At 45.5% G+C, this 22,701-nt stretch overlaps 2 protein-coding genes across 2 annotated transcripts in view; one reads left to right on the top strand and one right to left on the bottom strand.

The window, feature by feature from the left end:
* The first annotated feature begins 1,873 nt into the window (after nt 1-1,873).
* On the top strand, nt 1,874-8,474 carry CD8A (CD8a molecule). The gene is made up of 6 exons (XM_033175378.1): nt 1,874-2,933; nt 3,022-3,375; nt 3,954-4,064; nt 4,270-4,380; nt 5,155-5,185; nt 7,726-8,474. Exons 1-6 carry the CDS (start codon nt 2,762-2,764, stop codon nt 7,775-7,777), a joined length of 831 nt encoding a protein of 276 aa, XP_033031269.1. The 5' UTR covers nt 1,874-2,761; the 3' UTR covers nt 7,778-8,474.
* An 8,546-nt stretch (nt 8,475-17,020) lies between these two features.
* Nucleotides 17,021-22,701, bottom strand: part of RMND5A (required for meiotic nuclear division 5 homolog A) — a 75,139-nt gene continuing 69,458 nt past the window's right edge. Inside the window, exon 9 of the mRNA XM_033175377.1 lies at nt 17,021-21,684. Coding sequence (XP_033031268.1) covers nt 21,621-21,684 — 64 coding nt within the window. The 3' untranslated portion in view covers nt 17,021-21,620. The remainder of the gene's footprint in view (nt 21,685-22,701) is intronic.

Raw genomic sequence — 22,701 nt, 5'->3', positions numbered from 1 at the left:
TTTCGTATCTAGTCATCTTCCTTACCACCCTCTTGATTGTAGCCTTTGGCCAGCAGGGCCATTTGACACTTCTGATACAGTGCTGGTAGTACTGAGCAAAATAGCAAACTACCATCTACAGCAAGGATTGATGTGTTGGTGGCCTGTCTGGACTTGATCGCTTCCTTGTCTCCCTCATTCATGTGAGCTGAGGGACAGCACTGTGTCTACACAGCGAGGGACCCACATACCATGCACACACACGCACACACATGCATACGTCGATATGCCAGTTATAACCATCATTGCAAAGTTGTTTTCTTTCCCAGTTCCCTCATCTTCCATTTGAAAAAGCTGCAGGTACTGGTGCAAGCCCTCAGTGATACAGATACATTATATCTACTACAGCCTTGCTAGTGTTGCAATAATGAGAAATTGCCTAAATGTCCACTAACAGCAGAATTAAATTATGGAACACCCATATAAAATGCCCCCATTTATAAGAATGAGGTGGATCTACATCTGCTGAAAGCTCTTCTTCCACTGTGAAACAAGATATGTTGCAAAAATACATATCTCATACAATCCGAGGTGTCTAAGATGATGTATAAACATCTGTTTAGTACAGATAATATCTGGGGACACATTCAACTGTAACAGTGGTTTTCTGTGGGGAGCAGATGACAGTGACAAGAGTTGAGACAGGGGACTTTGTGTTTGTTTTTGTACAATAATATATTGCACTGTTGTCACTTAAAAGACATTTTTTAAAATTTCAGAATGTAAAATGTTACATGTTCCATGTTAGAATAAGCATCTTGGATGCTTTGAGGGAGCTGGAAGGAGGTACTGAAATCAAAATAATTAAAAAAAGAAAAAAAAGCCCATCCAGGCCCCGATATGGTGGCTCACACCTGTAATCTCAACACTTTGGAGGCCAAGGCGGGGCAGAGTACTTGACCTCAGGTATTGGAGATCAGTCTGGGCAACATGGTGAAACCCCATCTCTACCAAAAATGCAAAAACTCAGCCGGGCATGGTGGTGCGCTCCTGTGGTCCCAGCTACTTAGGAGGCTGAGGTGGAAGGATCACTCGAGCCTGGGAGGTAGAGGCTGCAGTGAGCCGAGATCGTGCCACTGCACTCCAGCCTGGGCAACAAAGCCAGACTCCATCTCAAAAAAACAAACAAACAACAGCAACAAGAACAAAAAAACAATAGCAGCAACAACAACAAAAACCATCCAACACTTAAGTTTGGACCTCACAAGGATAAGGAGAGTGCAGTTCAAGGAGCACAGCTCAGCCCATGCTGTGTTTCTGGGGATGGAGGACACATCATGAAGTCTGGGGCATGGTCCTCACCCAGCAGAACTCATAGGTGGGGCAGACATGTGGAATACAGAATGCCAGGTGTCTTGTCTCTAGGATCAAGCAGTAGTAATGTGAGGTGCAGCCACAATGGGATTCAAAGTGGAAAGACTCAGAAGCCCTGAAGAAATGGGAAGAGGGCATGCCACTGGGGTTAGAAGATTTCAGGACAAAAACAGGCAAAAAGGAAGGATGAGCCTGTAGTCCCAGCTACTCAGGAGGCTGGGGCAGGAGGATCACTGGAGCCCAGGAGTCCCAAGGCCAGCCTGAGTAAAACAGCCAGACTCCAGTCTTTCTTTCTTTCTTTTTTTTTTTTTTTTTTTAAAAAAAAGAAACAGAAAGGAAGGGGACACATGTGTGCTAGGGACAGAAGAGAGAAAACCGCCTCCACCCAAGCATTCACCCACACCCACACCTCCCAGCCGAGCACCCAGAGCTGGGGGTGAAACAAATGAGGTCCAAATGAGACTGCACAGGAGCTGCCTCCAGGGCTTTCACAGACCAGCATTCCAGGCGGATCTACAGCAAGTGCAAGGGCGTGAAAGCACAGAGCACAAGGGTTGAATGACCTCAAGCCTGTGAAGCTGCAGCTGCAGCTGCAGGTGTTTGGGAAAGGCAGGGCAGGGGGCTGTGCGGAGGCTAGGAGGAGCCAGCACCCAAGGGCTGGTCAATCAAGCTGAGGGTTGAGTTTCCATCCAGCAATGCAGGTCATGGGAGGCTGTAGGAGTGACGCTGTTAGATCCCCTTTATGAGAATAATAATTTTTATAACAACGTGGCTGGAGGACTGGTCAGGAGAGAAACTAGTGTAGGGGCTGATGCAAAGGCTCCAAGAAGAGATGAGACTGTTTGGTGAGTTTAGCCGCTGGATGAAAGGCCGGAAGGATGAGGTCAGCAGCGCACTGACACTGCCACCCAAAGCTTCGGCTGCTGCCGCCCTCATGGAAATTTCCTGGGGGAAGGGAGAGGACCCTTCCTCGGTGAACACTGGGGCTGCTCTGCGCGAGTTCCTGAGAAGCGGGCAGGTGGCTAGCTCCTCTTCCTTTTCAGCCCTTCAGTGCCCATTTTGCCGACAAAAAGTCCCAGGGTGACAGTACAAGAGACGCCTTTAGTGAAGGCAAAGGAAGGGACACTCCCCTCCTTTCCTGCCGACTCTCGCCCTCACTTCTTGAAATCTTTGATCTCCCTTCACCCACTCTGTCATTCTCCTAACACAACCATTTCCAGGGACTATTTCCAAGCCCTTTTCCTCATCTCCGAACCCGCAGTTTTCAGCTGCCCCCAGTTGACTGACCAGGCTGCCTCGACGGCCCCATTCACAGGCCCCAGCCTCCTCACCGGGCTGGAAGGCGACAACCGCGAAAAGGAGGGTGACTCTCCTCGGCGGGGGCTTCGGGTGACATCACATCCTCCAAATGCGAAATCAGGCTCCAGGCTGGTCAAAGGGAGCAACTTCCCCCCCTCCCCTCCCCACCGGCTCCCGCGCGCCTCCCGTGGCGCCCGAGCTTCGAACCGAGCCGCGTCCTGGGGAGCGTGTCATGGCCCCACCCGTGACCGCCTTGCTCCTGCCGCTGGTCTTGCTGCTCCGTGAGTTTGAGACCCCCGAAAAGGCAGGGGATGGGGCGGGCGGGGGGCGCGGGACTCGGGGCTCAGCCTCTCTGCCTGCTGCCTGCAGACGCCGCCAGGCCAAGCCAGTTCCGGGTGTCGCCGCTGGATCGGATCTGGAACCTGGGAGAGACGGTGGAGCTGAAGTGCCAGGTGCTGCTGTCCAACCCGACGTCGGGCTGCTCGTGGCTCTTCCAACCGCGCGGCACCGCCGCCCGCCCCACCTTCCTCCTATACCTCTCCCAAAGCAAGGCCAAGGTGGCGGAGGGGCTGGACACCCAGCGGTTCTGGGGCAAGAAGATGGGGGACACCTTCGTCCTCACCCTACGTGACTTCCGCCAGGAGAACGAGGGCTACTATTTCTGCTCGGCCCTGAGCAACTCCATCATGTACTTCAGCCACTTCGTGCCGGTCTTCCTGCCAGGTCCGGGCGCAGGGTGCGGCACCTCTCCGCGTGGGGCTTGGGGTTCACCTCAACCTGTTTTCCACACATAGGCCCTGCTTTCAAGCCTCTTAGCGCACCTGGAAGAGACTTAGATATTGTTCCCATTTCACAGACACAGCAAACTGAGGCTAACGTGCGGCCGAGTAGGGACTAGGGATAGTGTTTTACGTCCGGCCGATCTGGGCTCGAGTTCGGATGCTTGCGTGGTTCTGGGCAAATGACTTAAATTCTCTACGCCTCCGTTTGCTCGTGGGTAAAATGCGGACAGCAATCAACCCGCGCTCCAGGGTTGCTGGTTGCCGGGGAGAGAGGACAGGTGCAGGGGAGCGGGCTCCTGCGCTGGGGCGGGTCGCCTCGTGCGCTTGGCTACGCCAAGGCCCGAGCACAGGGGTCCGCGCCCATTCCGGGGTACCCATCCCGTCTCCTCTGCCACCCCTTCTCCCAGGAAAACCGGGTGGAGGCGTTCCGGTGGGGAAAGGCGCCCGAGGCTGGGGCTGGGGCGGGGGCGCGTCCATAATCCCAGCCTGGCCCCCAACCACGCTCTGTTGCCCCTGCAGCGAAGCCCACCACTACGCCAGCGCCGCGACCACCCACACCGGCGCCCACCACCGCGTCGCAGCCCCTGTCCCTGCGCCCAGAGGCGTGCTGGCCAGCGGCGGGGGGCTCAGGTGAGGCGTGCGGGGGCTTGGAGCGGGGGCGGCACGGACCGCGGGGAGAGCCCATGCCAGGGGGAGCCGTGATACTGTAGGTCAAGGGCTGTCCAAGTGGTGGGAAACCGAGACCTGAGGCGGAGAGACGTGCCTGGGATGGTGGGGCGGTTGGGAGGTCCCGGGCCCGCTCCTAAATAAATGTCGGCGTCTTTGGTGTCGTCAGTGAACACGAGAGGACTGGACTTCGCCTGTGATATCTACATCTGGGCGCCCTTGGCCGGGACCTGCGGGGTCCTTCTCCTGTCACTGGTCATCACCCTTTACTGCAACCACAGTAAGTCCCGAGGAATCGCGGCCGGGAGGAGAAGGCTCTGCTCCTGCCTTTGGCGCTGCTAGCTCCAGGTGGACCTTGCGGGGTGTGGGGTTGAGATTTCTGGGACTCCCGAGCTGCCCAGCAGGTACAGGCACTTTTCCTGGAGATAGAATGCGAGAAAGCCCTTCCCGCTCCTTGCGCTCTCAGAGGTTTCGGTAGACAAAGCCCTGTTCCCAGAGCCGCTGCAGCGGGTGCGTTCGGTCAGCCAAGCCCGCAGCGTGCGCACACGTCGGGACACACGACAAACGCCCGCCAGCAGGGGGCCGCTGTGGCCCTGGGTCAAGTGCCCAGGGGGGTTAAGTCAAAACCACGACCAGTTTGAGGTTCGTCCTTGGCCCTCTTCCCGCGAACCGCCTACTCTGCTTTGGGGCCCATGCAAGGGAGGTGCCGTATCAGGTCTGCAGGCTCTCTGCTTTCGCCCGCGTCTGTAGTTGCAATTTTTAAAAAATTGATGCTTAAGGCGAAGGATGGATAAGAAGCCCTTACCCGGCTCTCAAGAGTTATAATCCTCAAAGAAATAGGGGAAAGGAAGGAGAATTCGTAGGGGCAATTCCCTATTTGCCTCATCCAATTTCAGCCCATGATCGTTCTGAAATGATTTTTTGTAAAACCAAAAAAACAGCAGCAGCAGCAGCAACAACAACAAAAACAAAACAAAGCAAAACAAAAACACGGTCTTTGGGGACTATTGGTGGATGGGGGCACTCACTTTTTCCCTTCTTTTTCCTTATCCAGGGAACCGAAGACGTGTTTGCAAATGTCCCAGGTGAGTCTCTTTGAATGCTCAGCCTGCTCACCTCAGCCAGCCCTGGGGTGGGGTCCTGGTTTCCCCAATAGCAAATAGTAGGAACTTTTCCCAGAGAGAGGTCATGGCCGTGGAGTCCTGGGGCAGGGAGTCAGGTAGTTTCTGAGCAAAGAGAGGCCAAGGCTGGCATCTGGCCTGCATCCTTGAGAAAAAGTAGGCCCAGGTTAGGCTGGTGTCAACACAGGGTGACTCCAGTAAATCTCCATCTTATTTGGCCTGGAACTTAAAAAAAAAAAAAAAAAAAACCTGAGGGATTCCCCAATTCATCCTAGCTCCTTGGAGGACCTGACCTCCTCTTTATTCTGATTATTCCATCTGGGTTTTGTTGTTTTCTTAAGAAAACCGTTTTTTTTTTTTTTCCTACTTGGCTGGTCTAGTTTTTTGAGGGAGAGCCAATTTTTATCAGCTGAACCAAAAAAATAATGGCTTTGCTTCCTAATTTCTCTGTGTCATGTAGGACCTTGCTTTGCTGTCAAGGACTGGAGTAGAAAAAAGGGGAATGAGATGCAGGGACAATTAGCTCTCTGGCAGCTCAAGTGAGTGCCCATCCAGTTTCAGCCCACGATCATTCTGAAATGATTAAAACACACACACACACTCATTGTTATAAACTTCCTCTCTTCACCCGTTGGCTGAGGCATCCCTGTGGTAGCATCTAACAAGTGCCTGCTCTAGTCAGACCTGTGATAGGGGTAATACACCCCATCTCTCTTAATCCTCACAGCAACCTTGTCCCATCTCATGGCTCAGGGATTAGTAAAGTGGCAAAGGTACAATTAAACTCAGATTATCAATAATAATAACCATTTGATGAAAGCCTATAATGCATGTTACATGCTTTATAGATAGACTTTTTTAATTTTAAGTTTTATAACAACCTTTAAAGTAGTCACGATTACCTGCATTGTACAAATAAGGAAACTGAGGCTTAGAACATTTAGTGATTTGTCCAAGATCATACTGCTGGGGAGCTGCAACTTCCATCCAAAGCTCAGACACCTTCCCCGTGGTTGCAGGCTGAAGTGTTAAGGATAACCGAATATGTACACCAGTTCTATTAAATAGATGAAATATTTTACATTTTATACCTGGAGCTTGCATTTTATACGCCTTTACATTTTTCTGAGGAAATCCAAATTCAGGACTTTACACATTGTTATTTTTACCAATGAAAACGCAATGAATTTCCAATGCATATGTTATAGGGGATATACCAAGGGGATAAAGACTCTTTAAAAATCAGCCAGGTATTGTGGTGCATGCCTATAATCCAAGCTACTCAGGAGGCTGAGGCAGGAGAATCTCTTGAACCCAGGAGGCGGAGGTTGCAGTGAGCTGAGATTGTACCACTGCACTCCCGCCTGGGTAACAGAGCAAGATTCCATCTCAAAAAAAAAAAAAAAAAAAAAAGGAGAAAAGTTTTAGCATTTTTATTATTCAGGGTACACTTGGGAAATTTTGCAGGAGAATCATCCCTTTTCTCAAAACTCTCATTTTGAGATGAATAACTGAGAATAAAGTTCTGCCTTAAAATACAAAGCTATACAGATTAGACACATCTGGGGAATTCCAACACCTGAGTTAATATACTCAGTGATGATGGTGGGCCGCTCCGCTTCAACAGAGAGGTTTTAGAGGGCTGAGAGTGCAGACATGACACTCATGATGAATTAGCATGTCTACGAGGTGCTAGCCTGGTGCTGAATTCACACTTTTTTTCTTTCTTTCTTTCTTTCTTTTCTTTTTCTTTTTTTGAGATGGCGTCTCGCTCTGCCGCCCAGACTGGAGTGCAATGGCGTGATCTTGGCTCACTGCAACCTCTGCCTCCTGGGTTCAAGTGATTCTCTTGCCTTAGACTCCCGAGTAACTGGGACTACACGCGCCCGCCACCACGCCCAGCTAATTTTTATATTTTTAATAGAGATGGGGTTTCACCATGTTAACCAGGATGGTCTCGATCTCTTGACCTCGTGATCCGCCCGCCTTGGCCTCCCAAAGTGCTGGGATTACAGGAGTGAGCCACCGCGCCCGGCCACTAACACGTTTTTAGCGTAACATCATTTGGCTGATGATGGTGATTTGCTCACTTCCTCTTCTCTCCCTGTGATCCTCCGGGGCTGAGAATCAGGTCAGCTAATGACTTTGGTTATCAGTCTCACTCTCACACCTCTGTGGAGACCTTGACAAGGGTTGCAGGAAGCTACACTAACTCCGTTTAATCCTGGCTCAGCCACCACCTAGATGTGTGACCTTGGGCAAGTTTAACTTCTCAAGCTCAGCGCCCACCCTTAAGGCCGCTGTGAGGATTACATGAGATGCCGCAAGTAAGACATTTAGCAGGGGTGCTGTGCTGAGGTCATTCAGCCAATCCCATGCTGGTGCCCCAGGAGCAGGTTCTCAGACCTTTCAAAGGCTGGGGGATTGGGAGGCTGGACATGGCTGGATGGAAGCTGCACTGATGGGGTTCTCGCTACAATGATGGTCGCTTTCCTTTCTTTCAGGCCTGTGGTCAAATCGGGAGGCAAGTCCAGCCTTTCCGAGAGATACGTCTAACCCTGGGCAACAGCCACTACGTTACTTCAAACTGAGATCCTTCCTTTTGAGGGAGCAAGTCCTTCCCTTTCATTTTTTCCAGTCTTCCTCCCTATGTATTCATTCTTATGATTATTATTTTAGTGGGGGTGGGGTGGGAAAGAGTACTTTTTCTTTATGTGTTTGACAGGAAACAAAACTAGGTAAAATCTACAGTACACCACAAGGGTCACAATACTGTTGTGCGCACATCGGGGTAGGGTGTGGAAAGGGGCAAGCCAGAGCTACCCGCAGAGTTCTCAGAATCATGTTGACGGAGCTGGAGGCACCCATGCTATCTCAACCTCTTCCCCACCCATTTTACAAAGGGGGTGGATAAAGCCCAGAGACAGCTTGATCAAAGGCACACAGCAAGTCAGGGTTGGAGCAGTAGCTGGAGGGACCTTATCTCCCAGCTCAGGGCTCTTTCCTCCACACCATTCAGGTCTTTCTTTCCAAGGACCCTGTCTCAGGGCGAGTTGCTTGAGTCTCCAACTGCAAGGGAACAAGTACTTCTTGATACCTGGGATACTGTGCCCAGAGTCTCGAGGAGGTAATGAACTAAAGAGAACTGCCTTTGGCAGAGTTATATAATGTAAACATCAGACTCTTTTTTTTTTAATATAATCAAGTCTAAAATTCTGTAGACCTAAAATAAAATGAAGGGGTCAGCTTAACCTTTGAAATGGAATCCCTCTGTCTCTAAAGAAAATCTCTGTGAAACCCCTACATGGAGGCGGAATTGCTCTCCCAGCCCTTGCATTTCAGAGGGGCCGGTGAAAGAGGAGAGGCCGCTCCTTTACAAATAAAATTTGAGCACCAGTGAGGTTAAACTAAGGCCCTCTTGAATCTCTGAATTTGAGATACAAACATGCTTCTGGGATCACTGATGACTTTTTATACTTTGTAAAGACAATTGTTGGAGAGCCGCTCGCACAGCCCTGGCCTCTGCTCAACTAGCAGATATGGGGATGAGGCAGACCTGACTCTCTTAAGGAGGCTGAGAGCCCAAACTGCTGTCCCAAACACGCACTTCCTTGCGTACTGTATGGTACAAGCAATGCCTGCCCATTGGAGAGAAAAAACTTAAGTAGATAAGGAAATAAGAACAACTCATAATTCTTCACCTTAGAAATAATCTGTTAATATGGTATACTTTCGGGCCGGGCGCGGTGGCTCAAGCCTGTAATCCCAGCACTTTGGGAGGCCGAGGCGGGTGGATCACGAGGTCAGGAGATCGAGACCATCCTGGCTAACACGGTGAAACCCCGTCTCTACTAAAAATACAAAAAACTAGCCGGGCGCGGTGGCGGGCGCCTGTAGTCCCAGCTACTCGGAGGCGGAGGCGGGAGAATGGCGGGAACCCGGGAGGCGGAGCTTGCAGTGAGCTGAGATCCGGCCACTGCACTCCAGCCTGGGCGACACAGCGAGACTCCGTCTCAAAAAAAAAAAAAAAAAAAAAAAAAAAAAAAAAAAATATGGTATACTTTCTTCCTGATTTTCTACGCATACGTGTAAAATATGTCTTTCTTTTTAAAATGGGATTGTACTATATTGTTATAAGTGGCTTTAATGAATAAACATTTGTAGTATCCTTTTTAATGGGTAAACAGCATCCTATTTTGGTTGTGCCATCATTTATTTAACTATTACCTGGTATTTAGTTGTTTCCAAACTTCCTACTATAACGCTGCTAAAATGTTGCATATATCTTTGTTTCTTTAGGATAAAGACCTAAAATTATTGAATCAGTCCTCACCTTCACCTGAGCCTGCCATTTTCACATCAGTCAAAATAGATTAGCTTCATCCTGCATCACCCTTCTTCCTTTTGTTCTTTCTTGGTAACAGATGAGACGATGCTCCTTTCATGATAAATCACAAAGTCGTCTTGTTGTTGAGGTAAAATATAGGTACTGAAAATTGCTTAAGTTGTAAATGTACAGCTCAATGACATCATAAAGCAAACACACCCATGTAATCAGCCCTCCAGAAGTCTGTTGTAAGTTTTAAAACCAAGATACTTTTAGAGAACAGAAAGCAAGAGTGGTTTTCCATTCCCTAAGTGAAGTAACCTGTGTCTATTAAAGCAGAAGAGAAAGTTGAGATATTACCCATGAGACAAATTCCCCATGTCGCTCCTCCCTGAGCCCAGCTGATCAGAGCCGGAGGTGCCCAGCATACTGAGGGCCCAGTCAGGGCAGGTGCCAGGTTTTGAGGCCTCCTGTGGAAGCAGGGCCTGGGCTCCAGGCTATCTCTGGATTCCCTGGGGAAGGATGAGCATCTCACAACACGTCGCTCCCCTTCTCATGGGAGAAACTTGTGAAGTTAACCCTGGAGCACCAATGAATGTCAAAGAATCTGTGCCAGGGCAAAAACAGGAAAAGGGCATTTCTGCCACAAGCAGCATTTCCTCTTCAACCTTGAGCTCAAAGTTGGTGGTGGTGAGTGGTGGAGGGGCCACCCTTGGAGGCTCCAGAGAGGGCCAAATACTTACTATTTTTTATACCCTCAAACCAACCAGGATTTCACTTGCCACAAGTAAAGTGGTAAACAATAATTTGGAAATTAAAAATATCAATATAGGAACATCCATTCATTAGAGCTGGCCCTCTGGACCAGGAAGAAAACAGAAAACAAATCTGCAAGCCATGCAGGCCTAAAGCACGCTCATGGTGGGCTGTGAATTCAGGCTTAGGAATCACTGACAACCGCAGACCTCCAGCCTGTTCATTCTACACATGCAGAAGGGGCACCCGCAGTTCAAAGCTGCCAGCCTCTGGTTCAACAATGTCTCATTTGCCAATTGCTAGCCTGAGACATTGGTTCTACAAACCCTCTTACTATGTATGTGGAAGATGCCCATAACAGGTTTTTTTTTTTTTTTTTTTACCCTGAAGTGACTCCTCTATTATGCTGTAAACTTGGTATCAGCTGCTGGAATCCAGTCTCAATGTGGTTCATTTAACATTCATTCATTTAATAAAAACATATCCTATTCGTGGAAGAGAAAAGCCAGAGAGAAATTTGTCATTTTCCTTCTCCAGCTTTCAACTGGTTTTAAGAGAGCCCACTCTACCTTAGAAAATTCCCCATGAATCTTTATCCAAGTGGGCTGGGGAGAAATCTCCCTTTTCTGTCAGCCAGAAGCTGCCCCCATTCCTGTCCTGGGTCTGTGTGCAAATACTTCTCTGCACACAATTTTATAAATACCTGGGGGCAGCCCCACTTAAGCTGCTCCTAAAAGCAGGGTTGAGCAGCATTTCTCCACCAAAGGGAACTAAAAGAGGCCTCAGTAGCATAGTGGTTAAATGCAGAGGCTCTAAACCAGCCTCCTAACTTAACCGGGCACAGCGACTCAGATCTGTAATCCCAGCACTTTGAGAGGCCACAACAGGCAGATCGACTGAGTCCAAGAGTTCGAGACCAGCCTGGGAAACATGGTGAAACCCCATCTCTACAAAAAATACAAAAAAATTAGCCAGGTATGGTGGTGCACACCTGTCGTCTCAGCTACTCAGGAGGATCTCTGGAGCCCAGACGTTTGAGGCTTCAGTGAGCCAAGACTATGCCACCACTCTTCAGCCCGTGCGATGGAGCACAACCGTCTCAAACAAAAACAAAATAAACCAGCCTCCTGTCTCTGCTACTTATTAACTATGAGTTATCTGGCAAGCGACTTAATGTCTTGATCCCTCAGTTTCCCCACTTATAAAATGGAACTCATAATAGTCCCTACCTCAAAGTACATGAGTTTATACATGTTTTCTCAGTTGCCTAGAATAGCTCATGGAACATGGTAAGCAAATAATAAATATATGCTGAAAAAATGAACTTGTACTGAATTTTTCTTTTCTTTTTTTTTTTTTTGAGGCGGAGTCTCGCTCTGTCTCCCGGACTGGAGTGCAGTGGCCGGATCTCAGCTCACTGCAAGCTCCGCCTCCCGGGTTTACGCCATTCTCCTGCCTCAGCCTCCCGAGTAGCTGGGACTACAGGCGCCCGCCACCTCGCCCAGCTAGTTTTTGTATTTTTAGTAGAGACGGGGTTTCACCGTGTTAGCCAGGATGGTCTCGATCTCCTGACCTCGTGATCCACCCGTCTCGGCCTCCCAAAGTGCTGGGATTACAGGCTTGAGCCACCGCGCCCGGCCTGTACTGAATTTTTCTAAACCAGTGTCGTATTGATTATACTCTGAATGCAGCTACTTGAGTCTGATTCTTCTCATTTCTGTTCTTTCCCCAAAAAGGTAAACAGTAGCCCTTTCTGATCGATATATATGTTATTACATATATCCTAGGATCTCAGCACCCAGTGCACGGCAGGGCAACATCTCAGGAAACCTCCATCCCAGATAGACTCAGTCCCTGACAGCACTGTGTCATTTGAAATTCCCCTCAGCTTTGAATCCTGAGTGCCACCACCTGACTTCTGCTGTTGATGGCTATGGCCATTCATTCCACAAGGGAGCTCTGTCATCCTCTGGGCAGCTGAGGAAGGGCAGAGGAGGAAAAGAAGTGTGCTGTACCATTTTGCCATCTCGGCACCTACTGAAGGCCCCTCCATCCCTTCAGACACATCTCACTTCTGTGTGCCAGTTACTATTTCCCCCTTTTCTGTTCCCCCTAGCTGACCATAGTCTGCAAATGTCATTTATGTTTTATTGACGTAATAAAACTACCAGTTTATTCAACATTCACCATAGGTCAGTATCTCATTTAGGTCTCATCGAAACTATGATATAGGAACTACTATCATTCTACTTTGCAGATGAGGAAGCAAAAGTGTGGGAAGTTTCTATCACTTGCCCAAGACCACACAATTAGAATCCGAAAAGGTGGTAATGCATCCACCTAAAAGACCACGTTTCGCAGACAACCTTGGAGTCATACACAGTGAATAAGTTGCCACATGGGACTTCCAGGAAGGCCTCCTAGAGGGGCTATCTCAATGGGGAAGTTCACCCTTTCCCCACCCACTTTCCTCTTCCTTCCTGCCTGGAACACAGCTAGGATTAGACAAGGGTAAATTTGAGTCGTATGTTAAGGCCATGGAGCAGAAAGGAGTCTGGGACCCTGATGGTCATGAAGCCACCATACAAACCCCATGCTACCTGCTCCACACCTGCCACTAAGCCTAGTCCTAACGGCACACCCTAGGAAGGACAGAGGCCCTCAGCCCCACATTTCCTGAGTCATCCTTGAAAGTTTTCAAGACAATTTGATAATTTCCCGTGAAATTCCTCTTTAGGGCAGATTAGCTCACTAATCTGAAATATCTGAAATAACTAAAGGCAACATAGTCTTGTGCTTAAGAATGAAAGAAAACCTAAAATGCTTTTCCAATCTATTCTGAAGGGGAGAGCTTAGTCTTGAATGCTGAGGACATGTCTTCTAAGAAACATTTTTACTTCGCAGGGGAAATGACACACCAGAATCCTTCATTTGAATGGATCCAACACTTGCATGGTGGCTAAATGTCCTATTTATTCATTGTTTATTTATTTATTTATTTATTTTGAGACAGAGTCTCGCTCTGTTGCCCAGGCTGGAGTGCAGTAGCCCAATTTCGGCTCACTGCAACCTCCACCTCCTGGGTTCATGCAATTCTCCTGCCTCAGTCTCCCAAGTAGGTGGGACTACAGGCGCACACCACCATGCCAAGTTTTGTATTTTTCAGTAGAGATGGGGTTTCGCCATGTTGGCCAGGCTGGTCTCGAACTCCTGACTTCAAGTGATCCCCCCACCTCAGCCTCCCAAAGTGCTGGGATTACGGGCATGAGCCACCATGCCCAGCCACTAAATGTCTTTTAAGAGAGTAAAAAGGCCAGCCCCAAGTGGAATTTGGGAGAATTTTACACAACCCACACAGTGTAGGAGCCCGATATAGAGACTGGCAAAGTTAGAAATTCATCCTTCTAGAAAACATAGATAATAGAGAGAAGTGGGAATACAGTTAAAATGCTAGAGCAAGGAAGCCCACTATCACTTGAGACAAGAACCTAATACTGCTTCTCTAAATAATGGGAGGTTCAGAGCACTGTGTGATGAGCACGTTGCCTTCCTGTATTTCCTTCATGACCTTGATTCTCACTTAGAGAAAAAGTCTGCCTGGTTCACCACTCTATCCGAGACCTCCAAGAGTACCCGAGACCAATACTCAATAAATATTCACATTGACCTTAATTACATACTGTCCTCCCTGGCTCTAGCCTTGTCCCCTCCCCAACCACCCTTCTTCCCATTATAGCTAGAGTAGGCCTTAAAAACACACAATGATTACAGCTCTCCTTTCTTTTCCAGCACCCTCTTGTTATTAACCTCATTACAGGACCTTGGCTCTACTTTTCTGTATTTTCCAGCAGATTGTAGGCTTTCATCTCAGTGCCCAGCAGAGTGGAATTTTAAAAATCTGTTAAAGATGAGTGACTGCTAAGACGTCATACCACATGTTAAAATACATGTCTTTTTATTAAAGGATTCTACATGCCAATGTTTAGCATGAAGCACTTTGTACTTTTCTAAGCTGAAAGGAAGTATAGCTAAATAAATGCAACATTGCCTGACACACGAGAGCTCAGTAATTAGTAGCTCTGGATTATACAAGCCTTCTAACATTGAGATGTATCGCCACATTTGCTAGCATAGAAGGCTCACACAAGGATACGAAATACCCTACTGCTACAAGGAAAGTGTTTTTTGTTGCTGTTGTTTTTAAGTACTTTCTATCATAGATATATTGACAGATTTCAAAGAAGTATGGTGGATAAGTGGACCACTGCATCACTGTCCCATCATGCAAGGTTTTAAAAGCTGGCTCATAAATAGGAACACTTTTACACTGTTGGTGGGATTGTAAATTGGTTTAACCATTGTGGAAAACAGTATGACGATTCCTCAAGGATCTAGAACTAGAAATACCATATGACCCAGCCATCCCATTACTGGGTATATACCCAAAGGATTATAAATCATGCTGCTATAAAGACACATGCACACGTATGTTTATTGTGGCACTATTCACAATAGCAAAGACTTGGAATCAACCCAAATGTCCATCTGTGACAGACTGGATTAAGAAAATGTGGCACATATACACCATGGAATACTATGCAGCCATAAAAAAGGATGAGTTCGTGTCCTTTGTAGGGACATGGATGCAGCTGGAAACCATCATTCTTAGCAAACTGTCACAAGAACAGGAAACCAAACACCGCATGTTCTCACTCATAGGTGGGAATTTAACAATGAGATCACTGGGGACTCTGGAAGGGGACCATCACACACCAGGGCCTGTTATGGGGAGGGAGGAGCAGGAAGGGATGGCATTGGGAATTATACCTGATGTAAATGATGAGTTGATGGGTGCTGACGAGTTGATGGGTGCAGTACCAACATGGCACAAGTATACATATGTAACAAACCTGCATGTTGTGCACATGTACCCTAGAACTTAAAGTATAATATACTTTATAAAAAAAAGTATAATATACTTTATTAAAAAAATACCAACCACAACAACAACAACAAAACTGGCTCATTAGCAGGTCACGAAATCAAATTAGTCTTGGGGAGCATTAAAAATAAAATAGCACATCGCACATTTGTAGCACTATTGTTTTGTAAAATGTTTCAGAATTCTAAATTTTGTGTACACAGGGTTATGCGATTAAGCTTCTTACTGGGTGCTAAGGAAAAAGAAAAGTAAAGAAAGCCTATCTTCTGCTGGGATATTGTTTATTATCAAGTTTCTCTGCTGGGGGGTGAGAAGCATCAAGCTGTTTTGTTTAAAGATGCATGTTTAGTCCTTATTTTGTCATTACCAAAATTGTTTTCCATCTTTGATGCTCACCTTCCCTGTTTTGGTGGAGGGGGTAGAAAATGAATGCATTTTACTATACTGCAAATACAGTACTCCCTCAATTACCTAGATGCTTAAAGAAATACACTGATTTTTTCAATAACTAGAGTTCAAAGCACACTAAATATAAATTTTCTTGATGACTAACAGATTTGCCCTTAGTCCTCAAGGGAAATTCTGTTCAGTATGTGTGATCTTGACCCGCCACATTTGAGAGGGAGGATACTTCCTGAAATAGGAAGCATCCAGGACACTCCTTCTAAGGGAAGCCCGTTTTCTCATGATCATGCCGATTTTGGTTCAGCAGGGTTGAGCTGAGGCCTGAGATTCTGTATTTCTCACAGGCTCCCAGGTGATGCTGATGCTGCTGGTCCACGGACCACACTTTTGAGTCCTGAGGAGCCCAAATGCTGGAGGGAAAGGTGGTCAGACCTTGGACTGGCCCGCCAGGCCTCTTCTTATACTACCTGGGCCACTAGCTCCAACCTGACTGGGTGGGACCACAAGGGTTTCCATAGGTAAGAAACATCCTAAAACCTCAGGTAACACCATTTCTCTTAAAAAATATACAAAAGCAGTACAGATAAATGCTTGGTCTCTACAACCTTGGCCTGCCATAGAAGACAAGGCAATTCAGTTTCTGGTCTTCCCTGGTAATGCTGACAGCACAAGTTCCAGCCCCTCCAGCAGCCTGTTCATCGAGCTGTTTCCGGGCCCCACTTTACCAGTTATGCACTCACTGCCACTCTGGTCAGTACACAGGGCAGGGTCCCCACTGTGCACAGGAGGGTCCGCTAGAGGGGGCAGCAGCTTGGAAACATTAAAACAATTCCCAACTCAGAAACTTGGGATACAGCCGGGCGCAGTGGCTCACACCTGTAATCCCAGCACTTTGGGAGGCTGAGGTGGGCAGATCACTTGAGGGTCACGAGTTCGAGACCAGCCTGGCCAACATGGTGAAACACCGTCTCTACTAAAAAAAAAAAAAAAAAAAAAAATTAGCTGGGCATGATGGCACATGCCTGTAATCCCAGCTACCCGGGAGGCTGAGGCATGAGAATCGCTTGAACCCAGGAGGTGGAGGTTGCAGTGAGCCGAGACTGGGCTACTGCACTCCAGCTCAGGCAACAGAGTGAGAGTCTGTCTCAAAACAACAGACAACTTGGGACAGTGCCCAGTCACCTTCTCTTCTCTCTGTTGGTGGCACAGAAACAGAGTAAGATGGGGACAGATACTTTCTTAAATTCTTGACATGCAGACCCTTAGCAAATGCAGACAGTAATTTTCTCTTCTCGCAATCAGCACCTCCCTACTCCCTCCCTCATACCTTTGTCACCTGGCACATTCATACAGACCGGTTCCACAAAACTATTTTTCAATGTGCAGTTCTTTAATTTTTAAAAATATACACAGTTGAGAAGCCATGTGTTTTACATAGGAATACACACATTAACAAAGCATTTCTTATAGTTTTCCAAAATTCTATCAGTCCGATATTTATAAATTAAATATATCAGAATTCTTAAAGTTAAAATGAATTCCCTGAAACTACTGGATATGCTAGACTTTTTCCAAAATCAAATGAACAGAGGATATGGATGTGGTTTGTGTTAAATAAGGTTTATTGTTAGCTTTATTGCCTATAGTCTATAAGATGGAACTTTATTGTGCCTTTGCAAACAGGATACATTTCTTAAAAAAATTGATCAAAATTTTCCATACATATAGCTCTATATGATAGATTACAGTGCAACACTATTCTCGTTACATAATTATAGAAATACTATAGAACCCAAGAGCACGGGGTAAGCAAAATAAATACAATCCTGAGCCATCTGAACAAGATGATTTGATGAATCCTTTAGTGTAAGTTTAGAAAACACAGAGAAGGAAAAAAAATACATGCATACTGCAGTCATGAGCAAAATACATCAAACACCTGTTTCTTGCCAGGCGCAGGTGGGGGCAATGGTGAATTTCAGACACATGCACACTCACTCACGCTCCCATTTTCTGCTTCCCGCCCAGCCCCAACACATTCATTCCTGCCCCTTCCCAAAAAAAAGATCAGGCACTAAATCATAGTGAACTCCACCACTGCCTTGCTGAAGGTTAAGTGACTGCTACAAGAAGAGTGTATGTAGGTCTTCACCCATAACATGAAACAAAGCAAGTGCTGTAAGCCAATTCCAGCTGCTTCTGCCTCTTTGGAAGTAAATGAAGCATATGCCCACTACTTGAAACTGTAGCGGAAATGTCTTGAAAACAAAATTTTGTTTCTCTTGCTATGTCTTGAAGTAAAATTAACAGTGGAAAATTCATCCGAAAACTAACTGCCTCATCTGCTATTAAAATACATTTGTCATTCTATTTTTGGTATCTATTCAATTATAGTTCATTAAGAACAGTTCATGAAGCTTGTACCTGCTTATGGTAAACATCAGTGTACCACACAAAACCTGCCACAGCTAGACAGGCTTACGAAACACCAAACCTTCTGTGTCCCTTGCTAACATTCCCTCAAGACCACAGCATTCTAGTGTTACCAGAGATAAAGTACGTATAGTTAAGTGATGAAAGAAAGGTATTTGGTTTGTGTCGTCACCTTACACATCCTAGTGATGAAACTAACCAAACTATGCCTCCATGCCTTCCCTGAAAATAACCTGAGTCGGCTGACTAAACAGACTGAGCAGCGTGGCTGTCAGTCCACTTTATCAGAGGTTGAGCTGGAAAACCAGAGGGCTAATGTAGTCTACCAGCAGCTTGTCTTGTGCGGATAACCAAGAGTTCTTGGCTGTTGCAGTATCCACTGTCCCAAAGGCTAAGCCACTAGGTGGAAATCAATCACAGCATAAAGAAGACTGAACTTAAACTGCATAACCTGCGGGACTACCTGGAGAGGACAAAAGAGGATCCTCATTTCCCACAAAATGTGGTGTGGGTTTTAGTGTCTCTGTATACATTAGCTGCTACAGAAAAGTTAAGATTTACTTCATAACTTTATTTTTAATTAAATGCTCACACACTCAAAAAATACACACTCTATGAATATGAGGTGGCTCTTTTCTTCAAAATTTTTAAAATAAAGAGGCACCAATACCCGTTCATTTATGTATTAGAAGTCTCATATAATCACCAATAAAACAGAAATAGCATCTGTGATGATCACACAATGGAGAAAAACGATCAAGAGACAATCTTAGCCATTGTAAAACAGTACTTGAACACTCAGATGCTCTGGCTAAGTCAGAATTTAAAGATTTGCTAAAAAGGTTTTATTGGTTTAGCATAGTTCCATGGCCTTTGTCTGTAACTGATATGTGGAAACGGTTCCCAATAAAATTTAAGAAACCATTCTGAAATTCTGTCTTTCATGTACATAATTAAATGTGACTGTTATAAACGTTGCCTCTATCACATTACCTTTTGTAAAGTAGAGGTAAAGAGACAAAAAGCATCCTCCTGGACTGCTGACGTGCAGAAAGTATCAGTGATGATAGGGTTGTGACAGCATTTATGGAGTTTCTAGGGTAGGGAGGACAGAATGCTGTACCTCAGCATCTTTGGTTAAGGTCTGGCCTCTTTAAATCCACTTCTCCCTCACATTTAGTCTCTCATGAATTTTAAGTTCATGCACTTAAAGACAAGATATAATTTCCATATAATATGTCAGATTCATAAGAGTTTCAGATTTTTGGTCCTCACCCTGCCCAGTGGGAGTACACGGACCTTACACAGAAAGCTGCAGAGTCCAATGCTTCAGTTAAAGCATGTTCTTTTTAAAGTCTTGAGCGGCACAAAAAACTGTCAACAGTTTTTTGGCTCCCAGCACTGGGAGAGGGATAAAGCTGAGCTCTGGCTTTTGTCCTTAAAAGTGGCCCAAGTCGACTACATGAAGTGTCTGGTCATCAAACACATTTACCACCAGCCTTCAGAGTACATTTGTCTTGTTCAAACCTTACATGAAACCTAAATGTTGTGTAGGTGTTTGGGGTGGAAAGATGAGAATAAGCTAAACTCGGCCTAAGGAGAAAAAGGGTAAAATATAAAAACAAAAAACAACACTCTAGGTTTTAATTCAAAGGCAAAAAATACATATAATAAACTGGTTTACACCCTTGGTCAGACTGTTGCCTGGAATTCTCTACCTTGTCTTTCACAGTCCAAAGAGTTTGTCTCTGTTCTCTTCCTTCACTGCTTTAGTAAAGAGAGGGGGAACTTCAAAGAGGACTCCAACAGTGAAGCAGAATCATGGGGCAAAAGTCGCTATGGGGCCAGACTGAGGTTGGACCAGACAAGCATTCCGAGCCCAGCCAATCGCAACCGCTGGCGAACCCGCACAGTACGGAGTAGCCATCCACATAGGTCTGGCCGCACGGCACTCAGGCAGAGCTTTTCCACAGTACTCTTTCCCTTCACAAACAAACCCCAGCTCTCCCAGGTAAACATTTCAGAAAAAAACATCCAGGTTGGTGTACTACTGTAAAATGCTGCCAGTTTCTAATTAACTTAGCACCAAATCTGTGATTTCCCCTCCCTCAAACCAAGTCCATCTGTAGTTTAAAATGTGAAGTGCCACATTTCTTTTTGCTTTTGTGTTTTCTTTTTTTCATTTTCTTTGAAAGTATTCCTATCGATGTTCACTCCATGTCAGATGAAATAAAGTTGCAAAATATTTGGTGATTTCCATGTAACATTCTTATACTGAAGTCACTTCATGGGTTTCAGTCAGAATTATGTCCACAGAAGTCTTTTCCATGTAGTTTATCATACAGAGAGACTCTTACACATGGCTATTTTTGGACAGTGCATTAAATGAAGATACCTCACAAGAGAAAAGATCATTATCTGTATCCATTAGAATAATATACAGATTCACAGTCAATGAGATGATACACTTTGCAGAAGGGAGGCATCAAACATTATACTATTCAAACACAAAAACAGCAATAAACATTCTGCACTACAGAAAATTGCTAGCTTCTAACTTTAAGGATTTAAAGTGATGGGTCTGGTAACTGCATTTTAGAACTGGAACATGCTGCTTTCCTTCCAGATACACAATGTTTGATGCTGGTGCACATATATAATACACACATGCACAACACTGTGTCTGCAATGATACAATAGGGCTACCAAGACCAAGAGAGCAAATATCAACTTAAGAACACTTCTAACTTTAGAATTTCATTTTATTAAACATACTTTTAAAACAAGCACCTCTTGGCAATAAAAGCAAAAACAAACAAACAAAAAAAGCAAAACCAACCGAACACTAGTACTCCTTCCACTCTACGCTAACGGAAGACTTCTCACACCAGCCGGTTAAACAATGAAATTCTTAAACACGCAGCCTGCTGGGGCTGCATGCAGAGCTAAAATGCAGGTGTGCTGACTTCTTGGAGCTGGAGCAGAAGAAAACATCAAAAAGCAAATCTGGAATCTATCACAGCTTTCTTTCTTAAGCAAATAAAAATGCAAATTAGTTTCATAACCACAATTCAATTTATCAAACTTTTTCTGAAGAATTTTCATTTAATTATGTATACATAACAGGAAATAAAACTTTTTCACAAACACTCTCAAGGCTTACGATTATCAAGAAAATGACAAAAGTAAAAGCAGGTGAAATATTAAACACATGGTGGGGAGGTCAATTTCTGTTTCTGCTCTTAAAAAGTAAAAAAATCACCATATAATTAAGTACAAAAACCTGCATTGAATGACAACTGCTGGTGTATTTACTTGATCAGAAATGAAGACCAAGAATATAATAAAGCCCTATGATAATATTCACCGGGAGCACTCCCCTCAGTGTGTGTACACTAACAGGTTGGCAAAGTTTCTGGAGCATTAGCTTATAGAAACACAGGAGTCCTTGGTTAGCTGCATTATATGGAACGTTCTCTTCTGAAATGCGCCCATGTCTCCGTTTCACTTACAAATTGCAAACTAAAGTTATCTCTTCAGAAAAATATCTGTTTGGCATCTCCTGGACTTTGTTCCATTGGACAGTAGGGACATTTTAATCTAAAGACAAAGAAGAAAACACTGAGTGAAGGAGCAGGCTCAGTACTGAGCATTCAATTTTTATCTCGTCATAGAGTATCTTTAACAATCACACACACATAAAAACAACAAGTCTGTTTGCATTTTGCTTTGAGGATGAATTATGCTTTCCCTTAATATAACCACGAAGATTTGAAGGGTCACAAATACATACCACCCATGCCAGATCCTAAACTGAAAGCCTTTTCTTCATGGAAAATTATTTCTTAAACAAAACAAAGATAACTTTTCTGGATATCGTTTTTGGGGTTTTGAAAATAAATTCAATTTCTCTTTCCCAAAGGTTTAGGTTGCATCAGTCTTTAAATGAATTTCAAATGTACTGGTCACACAATCCATTCAAGGGCAGCAAATCTGATGGCAGCTATAAGCCCACACCAAGAACGGCCCACATGCCTCACAGTGGCACATGAAACCAGTACAGCCTGAACTAAGATCAACAATTTTGGCTGGGCATGATGCCTCACACCTGGGAGGCTGAGGTGGGTGGATCGCTTGAGCTCAGGAGTTTGAGACCAGCCTGAGCATCATGGTGAAACCCTGTCTCTATTAAAAATACAAAAATCAGCCAAGTGTGGTGGTGTGCGCCTGTAATTCTAGCTACTCAGGAAGCTGAGGCATGAAAATTGCTTGAACCCGGGAGGCAGAGGTTGCAGTGAGCTGAGACTGCACCACTTCACTCCAGCTGGAGTGATGGAGTGAGACTCAATCTGAAAAAAAAAAAAAGCTGAGCTCACTATCTAAAATAAATTACAAATGCATATATCCTTTGAACCAGTAATTTCAATTCTAGGAATTTATGTATCAGGTATAGATAATTCACTTAGCACTGTTTTTTTTGTGTTTTTTGTTGAGATGGAATCTTGCTCTGTCGCCCAGGCTGGAGTGCAGTGGCGGGATCTCAGCTCACTGCAAGCTCCGCCTCCTGGGTTCACGCCCTTCTCCCACCTCAGCCTCCTGAGTAACTGGGACTACAGG

This window comes from Trachypithecus francoisi, unplaced genomic scaffold (genome assembly GCF_009764315.1).
Source record: "Trachypithecus francoisi isolate TF-2019V2 unplaced genomic scaffold, Tfra_2.0 Lachesis_group17, whole genome shotgun sequence".
In the NCBI taxonomy this organism is placed as follows: Eukaryota; Metazoa; Chordata; class Mammalia; order Primates; family Cercopithecidae; genus Trachypithecus; species Trachypithecus francoisi.
The sequence above is the reverse complement of the archived record's forward strand: the minus strand, read 5'-3'. Positions and strand labels throughout refer to the sequence as shown.

What these genes read in the sequence shown, in the direction of transcription:
- CD8A (XM_033175378.1), top strand. Translation starts at nt 2,762, where the DNA reads ATGCGAAATCAGGCTCCAGGCTGGTCAAAGGGAGCAACTTCCCCCCCT. An exon ending in CGTGCCGGTCTTCCTGCCAG is followed by an intron (nt 3,376 to 3,953) that starts GTCCGGGCGCAG and finishes TTGCCCCTGCAG; the next exon opens with CGAAGCCCACCACTACGCCA. An exon ending in CACCCTTTACTGCAACCACA is followed by an intron (nt 4,381 to 5,154) that starts GTAAGTCCCGAG and finishes TTCCTTATCCAG; the next exon opens with GGAACCGAAGACGTGTTTGC.